General features: G+C 38.4%; 1 protein-coding gene across 1 annotated transcript; it reads left to right on the top strand.

The window, feature by feature from the left end:
* The first annotated feature begins 3,112 nt into the window (after positions 1–3,112).
* On the top strand, positions 3,113–24,307 carry LOC127580848 (cysteine and glycine-rich protein 1-like). The gene is made up of 6 exons (XM_052034782.1): positions 3,113–3,218; positions 13,839–13,951; positions 18,994–19,162; positions 21,022–21,151; positions 21,935–22,028; positions 23,092–24,307. Exons 2-6 carry the CDS (start codon positions 13,840–13,842, stop codon positions 23,166–23,168), a joined length of 582 nt encoding a protein of 193 aa, XP_051890742.1. The 5' UTR covers positions 3,113–3,218; position 13,839; the 3' UTR covers positions 23,169–24,307.
* Positions 24,308–24,913: the final 606 nt, after the last annotated feature.

Genomic DNA, 24,913 nt, shown 5'->3' with positions numbered 1-24,913 from the left:
TTAAACAGCAGCTCTGGAATCTGTGACTCTAGGTTTTGCTTGAAGCAGATTTGTTCCTGAACAGTTAACAGAGACTTTTGGATACAGTGGTCACTAAGTCTTATTTATTTGTATTTTTTCACAATCATCTGGTCTATCAGATTCAGACGCCAGAAAAACAATGGAAGATAGGACCAAAATGGGAACGATTTACAAGCTCTTTTCCTCTGTATACATTTCACCCAATTTTGCCATTTCTTGAAAACTGGGTGGAATAAAATCAACCCAAAGGCAATTACCATGGATTCATGCACGCAAAATGTTTCTAAGAAAAATTACTCATTACCAACAAGAGATAACATTTAGTGGCGTGCATTTAATTGAGTCAGAAATGCCTTACGCAAATTCATTCGATGTAAATAAATGACTTCATCTGTACAGTTAATTAACAAGCATTCAATGGCCAAGGTCATAAAGCACACAGAGTGATTGAAAAATGTTCACAAACTTTGATTTCACATTACATTTTTACCACAAAGAATAATTAAATGTGCTTACACCATACGTCAAATGGTAATGAATTTTGAGATCACAAACTTTTAAAGACATGTTCGATTTTTTTTATTCGATATCTGAAATTTAAATGACGCAACTGGATTCCTAATCAGCTACTCGTAGTCTGACATTAATATGCTGGGCAAAATGCTCTATGAATGGTACTGTACTATAACTTTGTTACTATAAGTTATTTAATGGACCATTTGAGTTAGAAAATAACATTAATTTGTTAGCAGAGATCTATGGTTAAGAGTAGACTGTCTTGACCTTTTCAAGATGGAGCATAATAAATTTATTTGTGAATCGTTTCGAAGTTACAAGATAATTCTGGATGAAAATAAAGGAATACAGTAACCTTTCTGTGTGCCTTGGAGCGTTGTATCACTGAGGCCGGATGTTAAATAATAATTGTCTGATGTGATGTACTAACTGTCAGTTTCATGATCCACAAATAAATTTAAATTAATATATTAAAGCTTCAACTTAGATATTAAATCTTTCACTTGGCTAAGTAACCATATTCCAGTCTCATAAACAACTTGCATAAACTAGCATTTTTAATGTAAAATTATTTCCGAAAGCAAGTTATCGAGGGGTGATCGAGAAGATCCCGAGCCACTGTTTGAGAAAGATATGGGTTTAAAAAGGAGAGAGAAGGGGGTGGGGTGGTGATGGTGAGGAAGAGTGGGTGTGGTTATAGGTGGGGAGGTTTTACAGGAGAATTTGTTTATCAGGGTCACAGTGGCTGAAAGCACAAGTACCAACAGTTGAGTGAAAGACAGTAGGGTGAACACAAGGCCAAGGCCAAAGATCTGAGAACTTGGGGTGAGGGTGGGAAGAGTATACATCTGGAGGAAGTTAAAATGTTCCAGAAAGGTGGAACAATGAAGGAGTCTGGAAATAAGAACAGATATTTTTAATTTGAACTGATGAGAGACCGGGAGCCAAAATCAGGAAGAATGGGGTGATTGATGTCTGGATCTTTCTACCGGATGAAACGTGTGACAGAATGGTGGATGAGCTGAAGTTTACAGAAGGTAAAGGACAGGAGGTTTCCTTTTGGAATATTGGACTGCTTCAAAGGTATGACTGACAGTTCACATTCTGAAGAAAATGTCTTTGTGCATGGGGCTGGAAGCTTAATTCTGGATGAGACAGGGGCCTGAGGTTTAAACTAACACTATGGCTAGGAAGGGGAACAGAATCAGTAATACATGTACTGAGTTTATGAGAATGCTAAAAGACTTTTGATCTTCCCACTATTTCACTGGTGGAAATTGCAGCTCATTCAACACTCAAAGGCAAATTTGGAATCTGAGAATGCAGAGGCAGTGGTAACAAATGTGGAAATGGGTTCCATATCTGCAGATACTGACTCCAGGGCACAACACATAGATAAATGTCTCTGCCCCAGCACATTCTCAGTAACGCAAAAAGACGCATTTCACTGTGTGTTTCAATGTACATATGACTAATAATTAAATATCTTATCTCATTTTAAAGGGTTTCTGCCTGCTAGTCTCAGAAACTGTTGGAATTATATTCACAGGTCTGGAAGGTCAGTTTTGGGAAGGAAAGGAACATTGAGTAGCAATTGGGCAGAGGGGGAATTTCTTTGAGGCAGTGCAATAATCTGATAGCGTTGAAAATATCTGAGGGGAGGCAAGAATATCAGTGAGCACTGAGGCTCAGAAGAGAATCTGAAGGGTCAGATGTATTAAGGAAATGGATGAAAGGAACAGTTATTGGATATCGTGAATAAGATAAGCTCAAAGATGATACCAGGGCTCCTGGCAGGAGGGATAGAAGTGGAGATAAGGGTGGCCATGTGGGCAAGGAGGGGCACGGGTATCCGTTCATCAACCTGGAGGAGGGGATCCTGGGGAGAAATTTTGTTTGAGGCAACAAGTAGAAGTGGAAGAATGAAAGATCATTATCATGGTGAACTGGAAGCTCAGGAATCTTGCGCCTCTCTTTGGAGCTGAGGATGGAGAAGGAGGAAGAGAGTTGAAAGAAGATGGTTAACCCAGAGCAGTGAAACTCGACTGCAGCATGACTGGGAATTAAAACACCGTTTACACTCAGTGCAAGGGGTGGATGAGGAATGGCAGGAGGCCACCTTGCAGCAGTGGTGGAGAACGTGCGAGAACTTCAAAAGTGATGTAGGTGGCCCAGAAAAGGCTGAAGTGCTGAAACAATGTGTAGAAGAATGCAGCATAACATCCAATTAATCGGCTCGTTTGACTTGTAACAGTTAATGACAAAAAACTATATTTTTTGTGAATAAATTAATCCTCATTGATGACAACCTGAACAAGAAGCAACCACGTAATATCAGAAACTTCTGGTAACAAAACAATATCTGATATTAATGTTCTTCAGAGACAAGGGAAAATTACAGCTTTTCCTTGTAGAATCTCAATCCTTGTTATTAACAGTTATGAATAAAGAAATAGTCTTGTTTGCAAAAGTTGAAATTAAAGTATGTTTGAAAAGAAACGAGAAAAAACATGTTTTGGCATTAAAACTACAGACAGTGATAACGTCATCCTTAGTGCTGTGTGCAAAGGGACAAGGCGTTGTCTTTGGCTGGGGGTTCCGCCTTAAATTGAGCGCTGATTGCAGCGGTAGTGTGCTGTTAGTTGGATTCGGGACGCAGTGAGAGTCGGTACTACCAGCAGGTAAACTTATACGCTGCTCCTCAAGCGTTGTTTATTGCAGATGCATTAGCACTACCGTTATTTCAGGTGCAAATGGCAGGTGTTTAGAAAGTGGCTTGAGATCGATGCTGTTTGTCAGCGCCACAGAGAAATGCTTTCGGAGACTGTCGTATTCTTTTTGGGGAGGGATGTGGCTTCTGGACTGAAATCGCGTTCAAACTGGTGTGCAGTCTGGCTGCTGGAGGGAGCAGTTGTCAGCTTTGGTCTACTTTCCATATTAGGTAAAACTCTGGATGTGGCGAATGTGATCACTTTCTGCAAAGTTGGTTTTCCCCGGAGAGGAGCAGAGAGACTTTTGATGAGGCGTAACAGGAAGCTGAACAGTAGTGTTGCATTGGCACTCCCGAAGCATGTGAGGTGGTAGGCACTGTAGCAATAAATCGGAGCCTAAACCAGAGTTGGGGTGTTTATCACCGTGACTGAACGGACATTGTGTTAACTTTATTGGGTTATTCATTCAGAATTTAAAAAGCACCTCTGCTTTTGTAATCTCTAGTAACAAACCCAAGAACGAAAAAAGGAATGCCTATTTTGATCCAAAGTTTCTAACTTGGGTTTAAACAAGTACTATAAAGACATGGAAAGCCAGAGCTCCCTGGATGCTGAAGTTTTTTTTTCATGAACTTATTATATACTACTATAATACAACAGAAATTCAAATAGAATGAGAGTTGGGGAGAGAAAATGGGACATATATAGTAGGGCACACTAAAGTATTTTGCAGCTAGGCATAAAATAATGGAAGTGGGGCTGTTCTTGAACCAACGTAGTTCTTGTAGAGGCAGATTGCTTAACTTGAGTACTAAAAGAGTACTTTACACTTTTACTTACTAAAGAGGATGTTTCCAATGACATGGTAAAGATGAGAGGAAATTGGATAGAAGCAGATGAAAAAGAGGCATTTAAACAGCTGGCAGCTGTTTTTATGGGGAAAAGTCAGTTGGTTTGGATTAGTTTGCATCACTGATTTTTGAGACAATTGAGGCTGGAGAGAGTGAAGGTTTTGGCTGCAATCCTCCAGTCCTTCCTGAATGTAGAAATTAGTGCCAGAAGACTGGAGAATTGCTTATTTTACATCCCTATTCCAAAAAGGGAGAGAGATTGAGAGAGAAATTAGTAATAACTGGACAGCTTGTCATGTGATAGTAGTGAGGAACATTGGTAATTATAATACAAGACAAACTTTTGCTTGCAAGAACAACTGTTGATAAGTGAGCTTTCATCAAAAGCAGATTCAGAGGATTGAAAATGTAATACAGTAAAACTAATTTGTAGTTCAGGAATTTGGTGCCAGACTACCAGACATTCTGGACCATTGGATGTTATTTCTATTACCCAACAAACTTTTAATTTGCTTTATAATACTGTGTAACATTTTTTAAAGTAAATTTTCCATTGAAGGTGGGTAGGTTGGAAGAGAATATGGGAACTGGGGCTTGGTGAGTGGAAGGGGAGTTTGGTATATATCAGCTTTTGAACTAGATGCTGAACAATCATTAGATTGTGGATTATTGGACTTCTATTAGAGATATGTATGACGATTTCTAGAAGGTGTTTGATAAAGTGCCACACAACAAATCTGTTTGCATGATTTGAAGCCCATATAATTAGTAGGTCAGTAGCCATGTAGAAATGGCATTCTTAAGTGGAAGAAAGCAGTGAGTAGTGGTTGTTTCAATGTCATCTGTTGATGCTTTTTATTGGGATTATAGCTCTTTTGAATCCATGAATTGTACTTTGTTATGGAGCAGGAAGAGCATAATTTCAAGTTTAAAGATTGTGCTAGTGCTTGGCAATGCAAGGAGAATGGTAGTGGACCTTATGAGGACATGGTGAAATGGGATCCTTGGTCTTTTAACCAAAGGCATGCAATAAAAAATCAAGAATGTGCTGCAAGCTGCCTTATACAGCTGGATGGATCACAGTTAAAGGATTGTCCAATTATGGGTGCAACAGTTTAGAAAAGATATCAAATGCTGGAGAGTGCAATGTAGGTTTGTCAGAATGCCAGTGAGAAGGAATGATGAGTATTGTGGAGAGACTAGTAAAGTGGCTTATTTTTCTTGGGAGTTGTACAGCATTGACACAGCCTCTTTTGGCTCACTGAATACTCACCAGTGCACATTAATCCCACTATTCTTCCCATCTATGCTTTTCTTCCTCCAAGATTCCACCACTCAGCCATACTAGGCACAATTTAGTGGCCAATTAACCTACCAACCCATGCCTTTTGGAATATACAAGAAAACTGGAGCACCTGTAGGAAACCCATGCAAACTGAATGGATTACACAGATGGTCAGGACTGAACTCTTACTGAACCTGCACGGCAACAGCTTTTCTAACTGTGCCACTGTGTGGCCCAGAGGAGGTTAGATTTAAGGGAGATCTCCAATGTCATGGATTGTTTTGATAGGATTACCTTTGCCTAGCAGTGATTGCTTTGAAATGGGTTTGCTGGTTTACCATCTTAATGATGGATAGTTAAACATCTCCATTTTGAACAGGGCTTCCTGCTAGGAGTCCCGTCTGTTTAGGGTAACATATATGCAAACTAGGATCCTATGGTGCAACTAGAACCCCTTGCCAGTTAAGGTAGGAGAAATATACAGGGCAGATTTCAATGAGCAGTTTTAGAGAACATGAAGTAGTCGTGGGCCATTTGCCTCCTTGTGGCTGTTTTGCCATTTGGTGAGAGCATAGTTTATTTACTTTGTGCCACATTCTTACTCTAACTCCATATCCCTTAATATGCTTAGTGTCCAAAAGTTCATCATTCTTCTTGAATATATTCAGCAGCTGAGCTGACTCGGTCCTCCTGAGTGGAGATTCCTGAAAGTTAAATACCTCCTGAGTGAAGAAATTTCTGCTGGTCTTTCCTGAACAGCCAACAGCTTTATTTGAGGCTGACTCCTTTTTCTAGACATCCCAGCCATGGGAAGCATCTCCATCTACCTTGTCAAGTCTCATTTTTTAAAAATGTGGACACCTCCATGTGATTACTTCTCAATTTGTTTTTAAGTTATTATAGGCACAGTCTGCTTGGAGTTTAATGTTACACACTTTGGCCGAAATAACATTCAAGTGTTGAGAATCCAAGGGACCAAAACCTGGGTTCTGGGATGTGTGCATTTACTATGTTATATTTTGTCAGTTGCATTAATGTTCTGTTCTTGAGTGCAAACCCAAAGTACATGACCCAAACAAAGGTGAAGAAAGAATACTTTTTTAAAAAAAACCATACCCACTAATCTTCACTGCATGGACAAAGTGTTATTCCTGAAATCAGTCTGGTGATCTTTCACTGCCTATCCTTCCTTGGATAGGGAGACCAGACCTACAGTATATGCAGTGTACCATTTGTAATCTCAGCAGGGCTCTATCTAATTGGAGCAAGTTGTCTCCATTCTCGTGCTCAAATTCTCATGCAAGATAGGCCTATGAACTAGTTGTTTTCTGAACCTGGATGTTGTCTTGCAGTGATTTGTGTACCCAGGTTCCTCTGAATACCAGTGTTTTCAGAATCTCACCATTTTTAAATGAGCCTTTTCTATTTTCTACCAAAAATAGGGGTTAGGTGGAGGGTAGAAAATCTCCTGTCAAAGTAGGTTTGAATTGTTATATGCCTGCTCCACTGGGACCCACACAATCTGCATTACTATTGCCCCCTGTTGCAATCAATCACTCCCCACAGATCAAACACTCACTCAATTGGCCATGCTGGCAACAGCTCTGACTGATTTCTGGTATTAAACCTGCTGTGCTAAGTGAGGACACTCTGTACCTCATTTGAATGTGCTGAGATCAGAGACTCTTGCTTCAATTGTGTGTACTGGGGCCAAGTCTAATTTATCCCTGCAATCCTTGTCAAGTCTCTTGCTCTTGCTTCATTCAGCTGGCGGCTTGTGTCCCACAACTCCTCTGCTCCAATATGGGGCCAGAATGGAACCCACATTCAGTGATATTTTGGGGTAGAGTGCATTCCTGGTGACTTGCATTCAACAAGCAGCATAGCTTCATGTCATTGCACTCTGGATCTGAAATTTGAAAACTGGCCTTACAATGAACATGCTATATCTTCAAGTTTAATGCAAACTAGAAATGAATTTCTGCTGTTGATCTCGATGCTCACTTGCCTCTTGTGTATTTTGTTCTTTTACTGCAGGTAAGGTTTAAGTTTTACCCTGCCATCACTTCCCACTTGTTGTCCTGTAGCTGCTGATCTCTTCCTTGCTCTTCTTCCTCAATAAGAGGAATGGCCCATAATGGTGGGCCAGAAAGCACAGATGTGGAAAATCCCAGTTCACAAATAAAATTGTTTTGTTCAATGTGCTTGGTTTTGGCCAAGTCAATTGCAGAAATTCTACAAAAAGAATGTGTGCGCATTCTCCAAGTTTTTGGATATATTTACATGAATCCCAACAATGGCTTTGGTTTATTGTTGACCTTTCAGAAGTGGTGTTGGCATTTCTTCTTGTGCTTTTTAAAGCAGGGGCAGATGTAGTGACTGAACTGGTGATTTGTGGGCGTGAGTTTTAAGTTTTTTCTTCACTCCACGGGGATGTGCCCTTTGGCTTGCGCACAAAAACAGAACATCAATCTGTCTGACAAAATACAAAACTGTAAACTTACGTGCCCAGAGCCCAGGGTTTGGTCCCTTGGGTTCTCAATGCTTCTGAATGGTGTTTAATGGGTCAAAATTGTAACACTAATTTATTGCATTATCAGATTCCTTTTTTTGGGATTAAAGGAATGCAGTTGAAAAGCATTGTATATTTTGTGTATTTGAGTGGGATGGTATTTTTAAGTGTATAAAGATGAACAATTTCCAAGGACAGATTTGAGGCCAAATACCTGATTGTCACAAACACATGACGATCTGTTGAATTAAGTAAGATGGTGGTGAGGTGACCAATATAGGTCTTTGAAAACTACTTTTATTCAAGAAATTTGTGATGTAGTTCTCAGTACTGACCATATCATTCCATTAACATGACATCATACTTTAACAGTAAGTTCACAGATGAGCAAGTCCTTGTATGTCACTGTCTTCTTGTGCAGGTCCTGGGTAATCACCACTTCCTTTTGAGGCTGACTATTCTGACTTGTTTATTGCAATTGCTGCATGCTGGTTAAGGATTGGAAGACATGGTAGCTACCTAACAGCACTTGCTTTGTCATAGTTGGTGTTTTAGAATGGATGCACAATGTATGCACTCTTTTCACATTGGAATTGGATTTAGTGCAATCTTTTTAACAAAATATTGACTCCTGGTAGAAATGTCTGCAGTGTGCAAAATAGTGTTGGGTTTCTTTCTTCCTTACTGAAAACCAACTCTTGGAGTATAGTTGGTTGTTGCCATTTGTCCTCTGATAGCACACTAACAGATGTTTTTTTGGAATTTATGAACTGTTATTCATAAAATCACATTCTTAGTCCTTGGATGACACTATGTAGTTGAATTTGTACTCTTGCATCTGTGTGACAGATCACAATTGATCAGAGTTAGGAAATCCTGATATTGTTTTAAATGAGACTCTCAATTCTGTTAATAACCCCAACATCTAATTTCTCAGTCTGGGGAAGAGTATTGCTTACTGCATTACTGACCAAAGTTGTTTAACTTGCATGAGAACAGACCTTAAACATCTTTCAGATCTGTTTATTTCAATATTACACCATATTAGGAAGTGAAACCAATGTTTGGCTTTTATTTGTATTGATGCATCAGTCCATCAATGTTACAAATTCTTGTCCTAAAGCTAAATGAGTGGTTGTATTTATATTTATGAACCCTGTAATTTTAATTTATTTGGGTGAATTTCAAACTGCTTCTTCCTAGCCACACCTATCCTTGGAGTATTAGCAGAAATAAAAGGAAATATTTTAGCTGGTTAATTTTCCCTTTCCTGCTAGTATTCTGATAGCAGGAACAAAAACTTGTGCTCTCAGCAGAAGGTGAAACGGGAGTGGGCAGGAATGAAGGATCAGTCTCAACGTGTCTTGATGCAGTTTGCCTAAAATGCAGTGTTACTTTCAAACAGCATTGTTCCACTTTGAAATAAAGTGAAAACCCCAAGAATATGGGGGGAGTCTTCAAATCAATGCCAATTATTGAAGGAATGTTCTTTTTGACATTTTCTTGTTTTGAATTGAGGGGAAGAAAAGATTATACTTCCTGTGCTGATAAATACTCAACTCTACACACTATAGGTGGAGCAGCTGGAAAAATTCCAGTGTCTTGTATAAAGGAGCAACATTTCGTTATCAAGTTTTTAATGTCTTGCTTGACTAGCATTACGGTAGTAGCATCAAACTATCTTATTCTCATCAGTGTAGTTAATATGAGGGAATGCTGCCCTTTTGAATCATCAGTCAGTGCAGTGCTGGGAAATCTGGGAGTTTTGTTTGGAGGTAACACAATACAAAACTTCAAGTGCCAAAAGCTGGGATAAAGAACCATTGTTTCACATGTAGAGGTTTTTGAATGGTGGCTTCATGCTTTTTTTGTAAAAGCAAATTGTACTGTCAATTTATTTTTAGTTATACTGAATATTTTTTTCCGTTTTGAACCTGTGACATGTGGCAAGGGACTTGATGGCTTTATTTGATCATTGACTATTTGAGGGGGTGCAGAGTCTTCCTACCACTAAGTAAATGTTTGACTCTTGTTATTAGATATTGAAACTATCCTGATGCAGGGTTTTGATCCCCAAAAAATTGACAATTCCTTTCCCTTAAATGCCGCTTGACCCATTGAGGTCCTCCAGCAGATTAGCTGTTGCATAAAAACTATCCTGTTGACCTAGTGAGGAAAAAGCTGTCCTTTTTTATTCCAATTGTCTCAAATTTGATTTCTAGTTAGTTGGGTTTAAAAGCCCAGGCAGAACTGCATTTTGGTATTCAATGCCATGGATTAAATTGGATAAAGCTTCATGTCATGGATTGGGGATGGTGGGGATTTTTTTTTTTGTAAATTTGATTTTGGCCCATAAAGTTGTTGTTTGGGGTACTGGAGCCAAAGGCAAGTATGACATCCTTTTTGGATTGTGGATTATAAAACACTTCCAATTTTGAAATTCAGTATTAAACAGGCTAAATTTCTTTGCTGTACACTGCAGCTGTATCAGCTCCTGGCATTTGATTACTGTGATCAGATAGTCTGTGCATAGCATGATTCCAGAAATTAATTCAAGTTCTCCTTTGTCTAATGCACTTGTTGCCTTGACCAGTTATTGGAGTTCATTGAAGAAGTAACATCACCTGTAGATAAAAGGGAACCAGTGGATATACTGGACTTAATTTCAGAATGCATTGTCAATGGTCTATTCCTTTTCTCTATTGCCCAAGTATATCTGCTCCAAAGGAAACTAATGGTTCCATAATCAGGAATGCCTTTAATTTGGAACTCTCACTTGAGTGAAGTTTTAGGCCTGCTGCACAATTTGTGCCTACAAGACTGATTTGCAAGTGTGATATACTTTAAGATCTGTTCTGGCATGCTGTCGCTAAATTTGTTTGTCCTGTGGCACCTCTATACCATTTCTTGCAATTGTTGCTAATGCAAGAAAGTGTAGATACAAGCTGGGCATCTGTTACGTCATTGAGGATTTTTTAATTATTACAGAAGCTCTGTACGTGTTTCAATTTGAAGATAATTGCACAACATAGATGCGTAGATAATATTCTAAGACTTTTTATAAAAAAAACTCCTCAAACAGATCAAAGCACAATTGGGAATGATTGATGGAGCTGAGATCATGCTTGTGGTGCTTGACAAAGCAAGTTGATCTCTGACAAAGAGCAGTAGTAACTAAAGGTGTTTTTGTGCCATTGCCACCTGCACAACATCAAAGTCCTGATTTCCTTTTAAACTTCTGGACAGTGCAATATTTTGTGTGGGATGATTGATCGCATTTAGTGATTTGGCTTCAGAAATTCAGAATGCTGAATTTTAAGCCAACATGCCTGGCAAGACCAGCACAGATCTGGGCCCCTCATTAATTTTTCACCTTACTTGGTTTTGTCTCCATTTGAATTCAATGGTGCATAGTTGGGCAGAACGTCATAATAGGTGTTTGACCTTAATCCAACCTGCTTACCTTCAATTTTCTATATAAACAAAGTTGAATCTCTGCCACATCTCTTCATGACCTGTTTATGACAAAATTTAAATTTTCATTAGATTGGAGATCATGTTCTGGAAATGCTAAATAATGTGGCTGTAGTTTCTGTGCATTCTGCTTTGTTCAGTGGGAAAATTGCATCAATTTAGAAATAGATTAATCTGTCATTGTTCCATCCTTGGTCAAAATTACAAACACTAGATGAAAACTGCCACACAGTGGTGTGGCTAATATATCTTATCTCAACTCTAGTGACCTGGGTTCATTCCTGACTTCCAGTGCTGTGTATGGAGTTTGCACATTTTTCCATGTGGCTCTGTAGTCGTCGTCTTGCATCATGAAGACTTGCTGGTTAGTTTAATTGGCCATTAAATTATCAATTGTGTAGATGGGTGATTGCAGAAGTAGAGGGAAATTCATAAGCACATGAGAACAAACAGGTTTTGGGGGAAATATGGTGAAACTAGGATTGACAGGAGAGCTGGCAGAGACCCAGTGGGTTGAATGGGTGCCTTCTGTGTCATAAGGAAAGAATACTCCAGAAGGCAAAATAAACTATTTAGCTCATTCTTGTTTTAACAGATTGCAGCTCCAAAACTAATATGATTTAGAGGACTACCTGTAATGGATACTGTTGTCTTGCCTGAAATTGCACTTAAGAATCTGAACACATGCCTCTGGGATTTCTTGTCTTGGATCAAAGCATTTGTGGTAATGGCATAATGCTTTGCCTGAAGCGAACTCTGCCCTGACCTGTTGTTCTGTCTTGCCTGGCATTGCATGTCAACAAGTCATTAGTTGATCACTTTTGTAGAACAGTTCTGAAAAGTGCAGAATTTTTCCTTGCAGTCAAAATTTGTCTTTTTATTGAAGTTTTTGTTGCATTAATAAAGTCCCACTAACCCTCTCCTGTACAAAAGATTTGGCATCTGTTTCATTACACTCATAAAATAATTCTCCAAATTAATACTTTGCAGGTCAATTATAGCTTTGTTTTTATCCCTGCTGGCATTTTACTTGTGGGATAGGTTTAAGCCCATACTACACAAGTGTTGATTTGCACTCACTTTTCTTAAAACATCAGATGCAAAATGTTTGCTTTGGCAACCCCAATATCTCCTAAATAAAGCTATGTCATTAAATATACAACTCCACGTAGAAACTAACTACTAATTGGAACCACCCCCAAATCAAGGTCACCACAAATAGCATGGTTCACTTAACTTGTGAAATGAACTTCCATTTTTGAACTAATATGTTGCATCCATTGATGTTTAAACTGGACGTTATGTTTTGTACAGAGAAAGAGATAATGTTGAGAACTCCTGGCAAACCTCTAGTATTTCATGCCTGAGCATGGTCAAAAATTGCTAGCAGAACTGGGATTGTACTCACTGTTCATGTAAATTGTCCAGCATCTTGAGGTGATGTCCATGAGTGGCTAATTATCATTAACTTCTAAATTGTTTACAATGCTCTATAATTAACATCATGAAAATAGTAACCAGTTTGAGTGTTTGAAGAAATTGACTTTGCAAGCTAATTATTTGTGCTCTCTAATTATCTGCATAAGTAGGGCTAATACCAAAGCATGGGAAACATTTTTTAAAAAAAAACTACTCTACTTGTCCAGGCCAGAAAGGAAACTATTCTTGTAGGTGGTAATTTTTTTTAGTTTTTCTTTACCTCTTCAGTCTTGCTCTATCCTTTTATTCCTATATCTGATTGGATGTTAATTTACCCAATTTCTTGTTTGTTGCTTTTTCTCAGTCTGTGATATTGGTTAATGGAGTGAGCCAACAGCCTTCCATTTGGTATTCTCACATGCCCTAATTCTCACTACCATCTGATGGTCTCACTTGCAGTAACTTGCTTTGTGACATTTTTTTGAGCTGCAAGTTAAAAGTTTAACTAATGGGGCATTATACAATATGTCCCTTTCACTGAGTGCTGGGCCAGCTATAGTTTTCTGGCTCTAATGATCGTATCATAGCCAAATCTGGTTTTTATGGAGGCCCAAAATCAACATTCTTTTGTTTTGCAACAAGAAATCATGGGATTATCATCAGTCTCTTTCTTCTCAACACTAACTACTGTATTTGCATGCATTCTGGCCTAGATAACTTGCCTTCATTTCCAACCAATGCTGCAGTCTGAATTGTGGTGAATTTTGCATAGTGAATTTACTAGAAGAGCGAAGCAATTCTTATTCCAAGTGATAATTGTGCAACAACCAAATAACTTCTAAATTTCGGTTATTGCCCATAAACAACTATCAAAATATTCAGGAACAAATGCTTTTTTAATTTAAAAAATCATTGCTCTGAAATGTTAATTGTGTCACTCTCCATAGATGCTGCCTGACCAGCTGAGAATTCCCAGCACTGTTTTATTTCAGATTTCCAGCATTTGCACTATTTTACTTATGAAGTAATGCCTGTGTTCTTCATTGTAGAATGCCAAACTTTGGTGGTGGAAACATGTGTGGCGTTTGCCAGAAGACTGTGTACTTCGCTGAAGAAGTGCAATGTGATGGGAAATACTTCCACAAGTCGTGCTTCCGGTGTAGTAAGTAGATAGTGAAATTTAACTTTGTCTGCATACCTAATTGATAGCTCTTAATCTTGCAAAAACTAAGGTTTTTTTCCACTTCCCTTTTTCCTACAGAATTAAAATTGGGAGCAATAATCAAACTAAAACGCAGAACAGTACAGTGTAGTAACAGGCCCTTTGGCCCACAGTGTCTGTGCTGAACATGATGCCAAATTAAAATCTCTTCCACCTGCACGTGATCCATATCCCTCTGTTCCCTGCATATTTGTGTCTCAAAGCCTCTTAAATGCCACCTATTGTATCTGCTTCTACCAATACCTCAGCAGCCCATTCCAAGCACCTACCACTCTTCAAAGCTGCCCTATACATCTCCTAAACTTCCTTTTTCTCTCCCTCCCCAAAGCATATCCTATTTCTAAAATGTTGTCCACTTTCGTAAAGAATGCCACTGCTTCATCATTGAAGTCTTTGACTGTACTTTGCAGAATTCTGTATTACCTGCAACATTCTAATGGCATTTAATTAGTTTGATGCACTTGGAATTAGCAGCTTGGGCATGTCTGTATTTTACTGCTGTTTTCTTGCTGTCCTCTTCCTATTGATCTGTAATGTCCAAAAACATTTTGGCTAGAAGGAACAGAAGTGTGCTTTGGGCACCACTGCAGTGCTTCTCCCTCCAAGACAGAATCCTGGAAGTTAGTGCTAACTTCCAGCTAGAAAAATTAGTTTCACTTCAGGTTATCTACAAAATTTCTACTCCCAATTCTGAGTGGGAGACCACTGATTATTTGAAATAACCCAGGAATTAACCTGTGGAATTTTTTTTTGTCCCATGTGAGTGCACTTTTTTTTATCATCAACCTGGACTGTCAGATGTGAAAGAAACAGCACATTAATCAAAACTAATATCATCAGAGCAACAGAGTGTGCAGTTACTTATTGATATCACTTGACCTGGCATCCAAATCATACCTTCAATTCGGGTTTCTTTTTTCAAGAAACCATTGTTTCAACCCATTTTTCTCCCCTTATTTTGCAGTATTCAGATTGCTTACCATTGTACACAGCAATGTCATTCACCAAAGCATTCTAGTCTACTGATATTATGAGCTGCTGCTGTTTACGTCATTGAAACCAACTGGCTGATGTATGAGTATTCATTTCCTGTACTTACCTCAATGCTTGGAAGGAATTGGCTGCCTGCATTGCTGAATTCTTTGTCACAAAATCAATCTAGATGAACATTTTAATTTATGTAATACAGGATCATTAGCTTGTCCATTAATGTCACAGATCTTCACATGTCCCTTTACCTCCATTCATTGGAAATATACTGGGCTTTGCTTGTAACTGGAATATTAAACTGCTAGATTTTAGCTAATTGAATTTAGAAACAGTTGTAAATACTTAGTTATTCTACATGTTCTCTGAGAATAAGAAATTGGAAGAGTAGAGATTTTAATTCCCTTGTCACTTTCTTCCTACATCAGCTAAGCCCTTTTCCTTAGTACAGTTTGGCAACCTACACCATTTTTTATGACCACTCTCGTCAGACACATGTATCAATTAAGTGGCCTTGTATAGGGGAACCATTAAAGTAGTGAAGAGGGGCAAGGAACAAAAATTGATTGATTTTGGTGGTTGGGGGTGGGGGGGGGTGAGGGTGAAGAAAAGAGAAGATGGGGAAGTAGTAGTATAATTGAAAATGCTCTTTCCAGGTCTCGTCTTGTAGACAATGACTTTTGAGCCTCCAGGTCTGGTTGTTTGGGTCTGGGGTTTCCAAAAACTGCATGCATACATTGCATTAAGTTACATTTGCAAGACACAGCCCAGTTTGCTAAATTGGGTCTAGTAGACTCGTATCACTGACTTTTTTTTTGCTTTGCACATTTCTTAAAGTCTTTTGATCTGTTTTGTGAATGCCCCTATCCAAATCCATTAGTGCAGGTGGAACCACTGCATGTTCCATAGTTCAGTTCCCATTTGATAACAGACCTGACATTATTATCATTTAATCTAGTAATTGACTGCAAATTACTTAATGTTTTGGAAGAAATTACTTTCTTAATCATAGCTTCTCCTTAAGCCCATACGTCATGTTCTGGTCTATTAGTGTTCACTAACTTGGTCGGTTATGAATTTCCAGTATTGCATTTAGTCTTTAGTTGGATGCAATGCATAGTAGTCCACTTTGTTATATTACAGTAAAACTAAATTTGACAGCCTTGGGACTTTGGTGCTGATCTGGCAGATTTTTACAGACTACTGGATAATCTATTAATGTCACAATTCTCTTAATTTACTTTTCTTTTGAACAATACCCAGTAGTATAATTTTCCAGTTTGCCTTGAGTTTGAAGGGAGCATAGGAAACGAGACCACTGAACTAAATGCTGAACCACTGAAATCTCCAAATGCTGGATAGTGGATTATTGGAGTTTTGCTGTACTAGACTCTGTCCTCTGGGGTGCAATAAAATGCTTACCATTTTAACTAGTGTGGCATTGACTTAATTACAGACATCCTGCATTTGAATTGATTTGGCGAAATCTGTTCCAGCATACTTACAGGATTAAAGGAAATGCATTTGGCACCCAAACCAATCCTAAACAGCTGGGAAGGAGTTTATTTTTGAGCACCATAGTATTTTTGTGCTTATTTGACTGAAATAAGAATTAAAAGGCTTCACTATCAAATTGTACTTGTGATTTGTGTGTTGTTGTGGCTATTTATCTTACCCTTTTTATCCATACAACATTTGTGCTTGGTGAGAATGGGTTTTATCCTTGTTGATACAAGTGCATTTGGGTCTCATTTCCTTATGGCAGTTGGCTTAATCAGGATGGAATGAGGTGTATGTGAAACTTGACAGTTAACTACTGTAAGAAGTCGAAGGACCCAGGTTTCTAAAGTCAGATTGTGTTGAAACAAACCTAGCAGATTAAATATTAGGGCACACATGGCATTTAAATAAGTTAATAATTTCTTTCCTGGATATCCAGCTGCTGGGAACTGTTCCAACTGGTGATTTTTCAGTTTCAAAGTTTTTATGTAATGCTTGCCAACTTATTGCCTAAGACTAACCATAATTGGTAAAAACTTCATCTGTCTGACTGCCATGTATGGATTGAAAGGTAGGCCAAGACATTGGAATGCTTCAGGGAGCAAAGAGTGCCTGGGTTGAATATTCTGGATTTTTCACATAAGCAGCTCAATAAAAGCAATGAATTTGTGGAAGGCGATACAGCTAAACTAATTTATATTGCAATACTGGCTGATCCTATCCTTCAGTAACATTTGTCACTTGGTAATAGTAGTTGGTCATGTGATGTGACTGCCATCAATAATAAATTAATTTTGCCTGAAGGATTAGAATGTTTCAGCTGAAGTTTTCCTCGTTAATTATCTCAATTGAAATCATCTCATGAAGAGGAAAACTTAAATATGTGGAAACTTTACGAAGTTGGGTCTTTTGATTTTTTTTGATAAATTTTCTTTAAAGAATTTATCAAAAACACTAGATTCTATAGAAAAATGTTTAAGTACAGGTCTTCAAACAGAAGTCTCCAGCATAATTCCCATTAAGTATTGGTGAATTCTAAAAGTTGCTGATTTATCATTTTCACCATATTTATCATTTTAGTAGCTGAATGACAGTGAATGTTGACATTTTTAACATTTCAAAGAATCTTGATACTTCAGGCACTGGAATGGAGGAGTAATTCTTTCTGAGCACCAGTTTAACATGAAATTGTATTTAGCAATGTAAATATTTTTGCTTAAGCCTATAACTTGGAACTTCACAAATTTTCTATTGTTCTGGCAACTGTATAGTATTTTTGCTAACTCAAATTGAGTAGCAAGATCCAAACAAATGTTCATACAAAAAATGTAATGTTGTGTAAACTTAATGTTGTTGGAGGATGAATAAGCTTGAACTGCTAATGTGCCTTTTAAACAAAAAAAGACTGGTTTCTATAGCAGTGAGAAACAATGTGATTACTGTTTAGCAAAAAACAAACAGCCAGAAGAACTCTGTGGGTGTATGAAGGGAAATGGACAGTTGATGTTTTGGGTCAAGATATTGAATGTCCATTTCCTTCCAAATGCTGCCTGACCCTCTGAGTTCCTCTGGCAGTTTGTTTTTTTTTGCTCCAAATTCCAGCATCTGCAGTATCTTGCCTCTTGATTTTGTTTAGGATATTTTTTTGTCTGTACTGTTACCAGCATTAAAAACACTTCCTACTTTCCAACTAAGAGGGATAATAACTTGGTGCTAAAAACAAAGGGGTTTACCACTAAGCAGGGGAAAAACTGCACATATCAGACTTAACACAAGTGAAGGAGGGGAGGGGTGGTGATGCAAGGTATAGTTGGTGCCAAAATCTAGTTTGGCAGATCTGTTGTATATTCCATGGGTCCATGACCTCTAAATGTTGTATGGACTTGGGCTTTTCAAAGATTTAGCTTTAGAACTTTATGAAAAGTCATTATATAATAAATCCTCAGAGGGCCCTTAAAGAATTGTCATTTATAACTAAGATTATTTTGTACTGAAGCTGTAATATGGAATTTCAACATAAAGTGGCAATATTGTAGATCCCCTTTTATGGGTACTCTATCATGAATATACTGCACTTTACACAATCAACCAAGATCAAAATGCACTCAAGTATAACACTTCAAAATTTGCATTCATTACAGAGAAACATTACATGGCATTAACATGAAGCCAACATGCCCAACATATTGTTTTATTCTGATTTACTCAATCTATAGTAACGGGGAAAAAAGTGAATAACTATTGTGGGGAGGAGGGAATGGGTGGCTGCTTGGAATATTTTAGTAATCATTTCAACTGTAAATTGGTACAGTCTGTGGGAGGAGGAGGAGGGTGGGGGAAACGTATAATTTAAAAGTGACACCTCTAATTAAAACAAAGTGGCATACCAGAAGTGTTAGATGTGAGACCAGTTCTTTGCCCTTGCTTGCTATTGAGCTGTGTTACGTGAAGTGCTGAAAGATTCCATTTGCTAACAATCCTCATTCTTTTTTCAGTGGCCTGTAAAAAGAACCTTGACAGCACCACAATCGCTGTGCATGGAAATGAAATCTACTGCAAATCATGTTATGGGAAAAAGTATGGACCTAAAGGTTATGGCTATGGTCAAGGTGCAGGTGTTCTGAACATGGACTCTGGTGCAAGGGTGGGAATAAAGCCTGTACAGTAAGTTTAGTTTATTTAAGTTAAACTGTGTTTGAGTTGCTTGGTATTATTTAATTTGAATGGATGTTCCTTGTACTATTTTAAACCTGAACAAATAATTGGGACACTTTTGCAGAAGGCATTCTTGCTTAATTTTAAATATTTCCTTTTTAAGAACTCCTGTATCTGAGATGGATGTTGGTTTTGTAAATCTATGCTGCACCTTAAGTGCATCCTTCCTTAGGTACGGAGAACAAAGTATATACAATATTCAACTATGATTCACCAAAGCATTCCACAATCTCAGCTAGACTTTCTCACTTGGCACTCCAATTAAATACGATGTCACTGCTTGCAGTACCTGAATGTTTACTTGAATCTCCTGTACATGCACAACCAGATTCATCTGTACACTAACATTTAATAATTGTTTCTATTCTGATCAGTGCATGACTTCTTTCCTTAAGTTTTCCACCTCCAATATTCTTGCCCACTTGTGTAACCCATGTTCTTTTGCAGAGTTGTTTTGGATTTCAATTTTTGTGCTGTACTGACAAGCGTTTAGTAGGTGCAGGGTTTATCTATAAAATTATTCCTGGGATGAGAAGGTTCTCCGAGACAGGAAAATTGCATATTGCTTGCTAGGATTGAGAAAAATGAGGGGTGAACTCAAAGTATGCAGGATTGACTATGTGACAATTCTTTATGCAGAGGAATGTGTTAAGTTGGTCTGGGTATATTAGAGGCTGAAATGGTGAAGCTTTGGAAACTTGGACAACTGGGGAAATTGGGTGATTGGATGCTAAAATGGATTTGAGAAGATCAGCCATTGTATTGAATAGAAGAACCAGTTCCAGGGGCAACACAAATTACTCCTGTTCTTATTTGAATGGAGGGGATAAGTTCAGTGGCTCTTGAATGCTATCAGTAAAGTTCCCATTTACCACATGCAAGTCTGCTGCAGTGTTTTGGTTGAGGGAGGGAAGAGATTTTCCACCTCTTATATTGGGCTGGATAGTACCCAATCCATTCCTTTTGGTGGCATTTTAATTTAAGGCCATACAGCTCCAATCCACTGTTTCAGTGGCTCTGAGCAGTGACTATAACTTGTGTGTCTGATCCTAAGATTCTGCTTCTTTCATGGGCCTTTTGAACTGCTCTCAAATACCTCCCTGCTGATTAGAGGTTTTTAAAAACTGATTAAAATTTTAAAATGGTGGGGGGGGGGGGGAATAATTGAGACTCTTTTCCTCAATGTCTGGAACTCCATTGGCGTGAATTGGTCTGTGCTACCTATGGCAGTCATTTCTGGTGTATCGATGGACATGTAGGGCATGCTCCCTCAGCTCAGGACACTTTGTACACTGGACTCCTGAGTGCAGCAGCAGAGCAGGTGGTGAAATGTACCAGTATATGACCACCAGCTCTGGTTTTCCTTGTGGAAAGGAAGCCTATGAATGTTATAGAGAGGGGGAGGTTGTGTGGCCTAATAAGAGAGAGTTTCATGGGTATCAATTTGATGTGAGTTGGCATGATTGTGTCACAACCCAAGTAACTATAGTAAAGAAGCTGCTTTTCACCTTTTTAGGGTTCTATAGGGGTGATCCTTCTAGCCTTATCAAGTTAAGCATTTGTGTTTCAGCAGGAAGAATTTTCCTCCTGCTTCCCCTTTCATGCAATGGGTACTATTGATTTATTTTTAATTGTCTGAATTAATTCATTAACTTGCATATGGAAGGCAAGGCTACTTAATCCCCCAAGAATCTTGGTCTGGGGCTTTGATACTTATCTGGGTTGGTGCTTGCTAAATGTCAAGACTGCTTTAATTATTAATATGGACTTCAGTCAGTTCTGTTTATTGGAAAATGTTGTATTTTCAGACCCCAGGCTCATTGCCCAACAACCAATGTCAATGAATCCAAGTTTGCTCAGAAATTTGGCAGTTCAGAAAAGTGCCCTCGATGTGAACAAGCAGTTTATGCTGCTGAGAAAATTATTGGAGCTGGCAAGGTAATTCAATTTTCTGCACAATTTAAAATTTTTAACAGTCCATACCTGTTGACGAAACCGATAATTAAGTTTCACATTTTTGTTAGCAATTTGAATAACTTGTTTTTTAAAAAAAAATTAAGGGCAATTTTAATGACAACCTCACTAAATAATGGTTATCTATTTTCAAGTAGACAGCAAAAGTACCCACCTGAAGCAGGTTTGTGCCCAAAAGTGTGATTGGGCTGTGATGCAATTCCAACTCTACTGGATGGGGAAGTAATTGTCTGTTTCCCTACCAGTTGAAGCTATTCTTGAGGACTCAGGAGACTGCAGATCCTGGAACCCAGAGCAACAAACAAGAAGCTGGAGGAACTGTGGGTCAGGCACCATCCATGGAGGGAAATGGACAATTAGTGCTTTTGGGCTGAGTCCAGATGAAGGGTCTCGACCTGAAAAGTTGACTGTCTATTTCTGTCCACAGATGCTGCCTGATGTGAGTTTGCTCCCCTTAAGGGGTCTAATAACATTTACTCAGAAGCATTTAATAAATCTAAGCTATAATATTGTGCATCTCTCAGATTTGTGGTCAGCAAGGTTTGTGATGAGACACCTAGTGTTTCCTTTTCCCCTCCCATATAGCATTTTCACTATTGATGGAAAATGTTCTGATATTCACAATTAGCAGTATTCCATGCTAAGTAGTTGATGCTAAATCTCTCATTAAAATGTGCTATAGAGACCTTGTATCTAGATTTAGTTGTAATGTTTTTGTAAACTACTGTTATGCTTGTCTTATTTTAGGCTTGGCATAAGGCGTGCTTCCGCTGTGCTAAATGTGGTAAAGGCCTGGAGTCCACAACATTGGCTGATAAGGATGGGGAGATCTATTGCAAAGGTTTGTTTTTTAATTGTTGGCTTTTAATTAATGTTGTGATTGAACAGTTCAGAAAATGGGTGTAAACAGTTTTGCCCTCTAAGCCTATATTTGTGTGATGGTGCATATTTTTGCCCACTCAATCTGCCCAAATCATCTGTGTTGTACACATTAGTATCATCAGCAAACTGAAATATTACATTGCCCTTATCCAAATCATTGCTGTACATCAGGAATAGCTGAGGCCCAATCACCGATCCCTGTGGTACCCCACTAGTTATTGGCTGCCAACCTAAAACATTTCTATTGTTTTTTGTCAGCCAATATTCAATATCACCTCCAGTACCATGCACTTTAATTTTAAACTTCAGATGAAGTCACACAAGATTGAAGTTTTCTGGCAATCCAAGTATGTCACCACTGGCTTTTCCTTGTCTATTCTACCAGTTAATCCTGAAAACTCAAGTAGGCTTGTCAAACAATATTTCCCAGAAGAGCTGTCATAGTTCAAGGTAGTGTACCATGACCTCTGCACCAAGCAGAGAAGCACAACAGCAGAGATGCTGGCTTTGTCAGTGTTGACCTCAGCCAGTTTTTTTTTTTAAAAGTATGTATACTTCAACAGTAAGTCCATGAGACAAAATCTGTATCCCAGCATAGACTGACTAGTTCTAACTGTGTGAATAATTGTCAGGTAACTGACTGCACTTTGCACTTTGAAGGACTTTACAACTAACAGGTGACCTGGCAAGATGATAAAGCTTTGAGGGGAAAGCATAAAAGGTGAGCTTATTTAGTTTGTTGCTCCCAGACATGTGCTTTCCCTTTGTTTTGGTATCATTGGCAGAATTAGTGATCATGCAGGGAAGAATCTATAGGACAGCTCTCCATAAGAGACAATGTACTAAAAATATAGCAAATTCATTATTTCAGGAGCCTGTTATCCTTTAGGTAAAAATATTCTACTTTGCTGCTACTAGAGCCACTTCAATCTATTTACTTTTATTGGTGTAGGCACTTGTACACAAATCTGATGCTCATTAGAAATTGCTCTTCAAATTGTGACATTTTTCTTTCTCTTTAGGTTGTTATGCTAAGAACTTTGGACCTAAAGGATTTGGCTTTGGTCAAGGAGCTGGTGCACTCATCAACACCCAGTAAAGGACCTTGTGCTGAATTACATGGAGACCCTACCTGCAGTGTATTTGCTGAATTCTGGATGTTCCTGTAGTAATAGCAGTAGTAGTTCAGATTACAACACTATGTGTATATATAAACAATAAGATGTTTTCTCTCACTTCTGCATTGCTTGGCACAGACTGCTTCATGTACCATGTTAAGTGTCCTACCTCTCTCAAACTGAAATGTTTTAAGATTAAATATACTAACATGAAAACCAGAATGAATGATGGCTGAAGTCCAAAATCTAATTTTAGTGCATTGGATTTGCTTGTGGTTAATTACACACTTGGGATTAGCATTCACTTGGCAGCTACAGTTCTCAACACTCCAATATTAGTCCAAGTTTTATTCAGCACTCTTCAAAATTATTTTGTACAGAAATGTTTTTCTTGTACTGCATGTAACTGTAGAACTACAGATTGACGCTGCATTGTAGATAAGCTGTCCAGATCCTGCTGGAGCCTTGGTGGCTTGAATTGCTCAGCCAGGTTTCAATTTGATTCACATGTGATGTCTAATTTGATTTAACAGCTGCAGTCAATGCCAAAGTTTAGTCTGGTTTACTGACTAACTGATGTTTGTTTCTCTAAATCATATCAAAGTATCACATGATAAAATGGGTGACTTGAGCACTGAGGCTTGCTTGAGTTTAGTCCACCATTGAATTTTTACACATTGGGTGATTTTTTTTAAAATCTGTGACAGTAACTAAGAGGAACCTTTGTAGATTTTTAATGATCCAAACATATACTGCAAGCATCACTAACAAATGAACAAGTTCTTCTGCTCTGCTCTTGCTTTGAGTAATCTCTTTTCAAAAAATTAGATGATGCATGGAGTTAAATCTGTAATTGGTATAAATCTTTCCCTAATAAATGGTGGATTTTTTTTGTTGGAGGAATGCAACACGTGGAGATCATCAGTAGTTGGCTTGGTATTACTCACTTTCTGTAGCATATGCAAAAAAGTGGACTATATAATTGTGCTGCTTTTTAAATGCAACTTGTTTTGCTAATTTGATCAGTTGGGCTTTAGGACCATTTTTAATGCCTTTCCATATTACATGAAAGCAGTGTCTTGCATTTTAATAAAGGCCATCTGGCTCTCCTCCCACACAATGTATGACTTCTAATTTGCCTTTTTTTCCCCCAGGGCAAGTTTAGAATCTGATAACTTTGGATTATTGCAGCATTCCTTTATTAGTTTGAATGTTTCCTGACTGTGGATGGTGGTAGCTTTCTGGAACTTGCAGCATTTAACTATTCCAACTGATTTGGTCCTGTCAGGCAGACCTGTTATAAATTCATGAATACCCAAGTTTTTGATGACACCACATTGTCACTGGACTGTACTTGATCCAGTAACTGAGCCTGGTAACTTTGGGATTCCTCAGCATTGAATCAAGGAGATTTGCTCCTTAATGGTCTGAATCTTGTTCCCATCCCAGTGCTAATGCCAGGAGTTACCTGTGTTTATGCAGCATTAATGTAGGCCTAAGCAGAGTCTGGTAGAGCAGTGAAAACAAGCTCAAGCTGAGAACCTTTCCTGTTGAGTGTTGTGCAAGTACAATAGCCCCATTGACATGAATGGGAGAGTTTTGGGGAGAATGGTTAATTAACTGGTTTCAATGTCTGTTTCTGTCCTTGATCTGTGTGTCTTTTTTTATTCCATTAGCCACCTACCTCCTGAGCCACATGGAGCATGGTCAACATCTGATCCTGAAT

Source organism: Pristis pectinata, chromosome 20 (assembly GCF_009764475.1).
Source record: "Pristis pectinata isolate sPriPec2 chromosome 20, sPriPec2.1.pri, whole genome shotgun sequence".
Taxonomy (NCBI): domain Eukaryota; kingdom Metazoa; phylum Chordata; class Chondrichthyes; order Rhinopristiformes; family Pristidae; genus Pristis; species Pristis pectinata.
The sequence above is the reverse complement of the archived record's forward strand: the minus strand, read 5'-3'. Positions and strand labels throughout refer to the sequence as shown.